The following is a 4,444-nucleotide window of genomic DNA, read 5'->3' as shown; positions in this document are numbered from 1 at the left end:
TCTTTGTCTGAAGTCTTGTCCGGTGATCGCAGAGTGGAAGCGTCTGTTTAGAACTGTATATATATATATATATATATATATATATATATATATATATATATATATATATATATATATATATATATATATATATATATATATATATATATATATATATATATATTTATATATATGAGATAGAGAGACAGACAGAGAGATAGATATATATAGATATATATGTATATGATAGACCCCTATGAAAAATTACAATCACAATAAAGAAGGCAGATCGGTCATTGACCTATGCTTCTGGACCAGGACATTGGTTAACACTTTAACAGTCAGTAATACGACCTATCCCGGCCACATATAAAGGCACTATCGGGTAGAATCTCATCTTGTCCCGGTAACTTTACAACCGGTCTTTCAACAACTCAGCCCCAAATCACTTATCTATCGGCCCGCATGTCCTGCAAATGCTCGCGCCAACACTCAGGGCGGAGAGAGACATTACAAACGGAAACGTTACAAGTATTGCATCGATAGACGGTCTCGTGTGGCCTGGAGCGTCTCGCTCCCGACATCAGGCGGCCAGCTCTTGCACAATACCGACAGACTTTTGTCGGTTTCCCCCGGCTCACTTGATGGTGTTCGCCGACTACTGTTCCTCTTCCTAGGCGAACCCCGGGGTCGTCCACAGTGACGACTGCTCGGCGCCTTGCGGAAAAATTGCCCACCAGCTGTCGCATCAACGCTCGCCGGAAGTTCAGCTGGGCAATCCTATATTGTGGAAGAGGTGGCTGTCTGTTAGAAATGTACATCTTCCAGTTCAAATAAGCATTCACGGCAGCCTTGTTCACGGCATACCAGAAAAGCTTACGGTGCCACTTCTTTGACGGGCGCCCAAAATGGTACGAACCCCTTAGCTGGTCGGCCGTGTCAATCGCTTTGTAGTGGCGATTGTACAAGTCTAGCGCCAAGGGACAAGAAATTTCTTGGCGATTGAAACGCTTGCTTCGCCTGATAACCCGTACGCCGGGAGCATCAACGGTTGTTGCCGTGGAAAGCGCCATGAGTGTCTTGGTATCCTTCCACTTCATCACCGTGAGCGGTCCGCCGTCGTGGTATCGTATTGACGTCCCTCTCGGGACATCACTTGGATACGATTCTCGGAAAGGCAGCATAGGTGGCCTCCCTCGTCTCGGCCTGGGCCTCGGCTTGAAAGGACGGTGGTGCCGTTCCGTCGGTAAGCCTGACGCACATTTTCTCACTGTCCCGACCAAGTAAGTGTCCTTGCTGAAAAGATAGTCCGCCAGCTGTACGTCTGTATAGTACGAATCGCAGAAAACTGTGCGATAGCAGCCTTGGAACGGCACGGTCAGCCTATTCAGGACTCGGGCGGGCTTGAGATCGAGAGGGCTGAGAAGTTCGTCACCAATGCCATGCATGACCCTTTCGTCCGGCGACATCGTCTCCGGATCCTTGCGAGCGCCGCATAATTCATCGGACAATATATAGCCATCCGGCTCCGCCAGAGCACGGACACAATAGCCATACTTGGTCGGCTTTGCAGGATTATACCGCCGAAGCATGTGGCGTCCCCTAAACGCAACCGTTGCCTCATCGACGACCAGATTTTGGCCGACGTGGCGAGCACGGCAGCTATTCTCGTTGACTCGTGCCATTACCGCCCTAACCTTTAGCACTCTGTCTTCTTTCTCCCTTGCTTTGAAGACCTTAAGTCGCTCGCTGCCGGGAGGAGGAAATCCTTCTGGCGAGTAGTGCAGGTATCTCAAAAGTTGACGATACCGGTTGAAGGGGAACGCCCTTTTCATGACCGCACAGCCAGCGTCTTCATCGGTAGACCAGTAGGACGCAAGGCTTGGTTGATGTGCATAGCCTGCACAAATCATGCACCCCAAGAATGCCTTCAGCTCGGCTGTCGAGGTAGCTGACCAGCGCGAGCGCTTTTCCCCACGGTGTACAAACCGCCTTTCCCGGGCGTATTTGTTCGTACAGCGCACCATATACCGGATAAGATCTTCGTCAAAGATCTCCAGAAAGAATGACAATTCATTCCGGCTGTCCTCGACTCTTTTAATGCCCACGGGCCCGGGTGCACTGAACTCCATGGGCCCATACGGGTAAACTTCGTCGGGACGTACTTCCAACCATCTCCGTTCAACTTGAGCGACCAATCTGTTCCGTCGAGAAAACTCCTCGACACGACCGGCCCTCGCCTGCCTCATCTGGGCATAAAGGTCCACCGCTTCAACTCCACCAGCCTCCGCTGCCTCAACTACCGCCCCATCGATAACATGAACAGCCGGGATCGGTTCAATCAACCCCGCTTCAATCTCATTCGCCATCAGGATATCTTCCTGTAACATTCTTTCCCCTATAACCGTGAGCAATCAAATCAGTATCCCGCAAATAAAGTCTCGCCAACAGCTCACATCAAGTCAAAATCCGCCCACCCCCCCGAAGGAGGGTGAACGACCCACGACATGGTCAGACACCCCAGAAGGCACATACGTTGAAAACAGTCACAAAACGACGCAAACCGGCCGATGCCGGGCGGGGAAGAGTGTATCGTCCCCGACTAGCCCTCTGATACCGCTCGATAGACCCCGATCCTGTCATAGAAACATTGGAGTGACCGCTGAACCCCGAAGCCCCAGGAGCGTACCGGTTGCCAGCGGTCTACGGCGACAAGCGACCCGGCGTGCCGCTAAGCCACGGAATATCGGAAGCACCTCGACACTTGCCAGCACGCTGGCGGCTGCTATTCCCCCTTAAAGACGGGAATCGAAGCGGTCTATCGGAACGACCACCGCCCCCGCCGGCGAGGGGAGACCCGTCCCGGTCGACCCCGTTGCTCGGCCGCCCGCTCCACCCCCGCCGCACCGGGCCCCGCCCCACACCAGACGGGCCCTGCTCGCTCGCCTGGCGGGCCCGGGGCTCCCTCCGGGGCGGTCGGAGTCGGGCGGGGTGGGGCGCTCACTCCCCCCGCCGACACCCGCCCCGGTGCTCGGTGCCAAGTCCGTTGGAGCCGGCCGACGGGGCAAAGTCACCGGACGACCCCGTCTTTTCTCCGTGCAGGGGTCTTGCCCGTGCCAAGCCGGCACCGCTCGCACCCTCCCGGACTCGCTAGCCCCAAGCAGTCGTCCGATACAGTCCCTGGAAGAGGTGCCTAGTCAAAAAACGACCACTCTCTCCAGGAAGGCTGAGCGACCCACGACATGGTCAGACAACCTACAGAGCAATTTTTTGAAAAACCACCGCAAGTCGGCCACGGGGTAGGCTTCGGGGGCAACGGGCGACTGCCCCCGCCGGCGAGGGGAGACCCGTCCCGGTCGACCCCGTTGCTCGGCCGCCCGCTCCACCCCCGCCGCCCCGGGCCCCGCCCCACACCAGACGGGCCCTGCTCGCTCGCCTGGCGGGCCCGGGGCTCCCTCCGGGGCGGTCGGAGTCGGGCGGGGTAGGGCGCTCACTCCCCCCGCCGACACCCGCCCCGGCGCTCCGGCGCTCTTACGGGCTTTCTCCCGGATCGGAGTGAGCGAGCGGAACGCGCCTCGGCAGCCTGCGGGCTGGGCTGTCCGCAGGCACCGAGAGTGGGCCCGCCTCGTCCTGCCGACGGCGCAGACATCGGAAGACGCGGGCCAAGACTTTGAAATGGCCAGCACACCTACTTCGCATCGGAAGTACAGCGTGGCTCGGTCAGGAGGCCGTGCACGGGGGAGGAAGCGCATGCCTCTCCGTAGCCGTCGGCACAGGCGCTTAGTCACACAGCTGTGACCATACATCGGAAGATGCGCCTTCCGGCTTGGAGCCCGTGGCCGGGGCGACCGGCACGCGCCTCGGCAGCCTGCGGGCTGGGCTGTCCGCAGGCACCGAGAGTGGGCCCGCCGGAGCGAGGAGTCGGCCCAGCCTCTCGGGCTTTCGCCAACAACGGAGCGAGGAGGCGACCCAGCCTCTCGGGCTTTCTCCAACAACGGAGCGAGGAGTCGGCCCAGCCTCTCGGGCTTTCTCCAACAACGGAGCGAGGAGTCGGCCCAGCCTCTCGGGCTTTCTCCAACAACGGAGCGAGGAGGCGACCCAGCCTCTCGGGCTTTCTCCAACAACGGAGCGAGGAGAAGGCCCAGCCTCTCGGGCTTTCTCCAACAACGGAGCGAGGAGTCGGCCCAGCCTCTCGGGCTTTCTCCAACAACGGAGCGAGGAGTCGGCCCAGCCTCTCGGGCTTTCGCCAACAACGGAGCGAGGAGGCGACCCAGCCTCTCGGGCTTTCTCCAACAACGGAGCGAGGAGTCGGCCCAGCCTCTCGGGCTTCCTCCAACAACGGAGCGAGGAGTCGGCCCAGCCTCTCGGGCTTTCGCCAACAACGGAGCGAGGAGGCGGCCCAGCCTCTCGGGCTTTCTCCAACAACGGAGCGAGGAGTCGGCCCAGCCTCTCGGGCTTTCTCCAA

General features: G+C 58.3%; 1 protein-coding gene across 1 annotated transcript; it reads right to left on the bottom strand.

Moving 5' to 3' along the window:
- Positions 1 to 311: 311 nt before the first annotated feature.
- On the bottom strand, positions 312 to 2,849 carry LOC136421216 (piggyBac transposable element-derived protein 4-like). Its single transcript, XM_066408402.1, has one exon. The coding sequence runs from the start codon at positions 2,367 to 2,369 to the stop codon at positions 429 to 431; it is 1,941 nt and encodes a 646-aa protein (XP_066264499.1). The 5' UTR covers positions 2,370 to 2,849; the 3' UTR covers positions 312 to 428.
- Positions 2,850 to 4,444: the final 1,595 nt, after the last annotated feature.

This window comes from Branchiostoma lanceolatum, chromosome 15 (assembly GCF_035083965.1).
Source record: "Branchiostoma lanceolatum isolate klBraLanc5 chromosome 15, klBraLanc5.hap2, whole genome shotgun sequence".
Classification (NCBI taxonomy): Eukaryota; Metazoa; Chordata; class Leptocardii; order Amphioxiformes; family Branchiostomatidae; genus Branchiostoma; species Branchiostoma lanceolatum.
Note: the sequence above shows the minus strand (reverse complement) of the source record. Positions and strands in the feature narration are given on the sequence as shown.

Bases quoted from the DNA above. Each gene is read 5' to 3' on its own strand.
- LOC136421216 (XM_066408402.1), bottom strand. From the start codon at position 2,369: ATGTTACAGGAAGATATCCTGATGGCGAATGAGATTGAAGCGGGGTTG.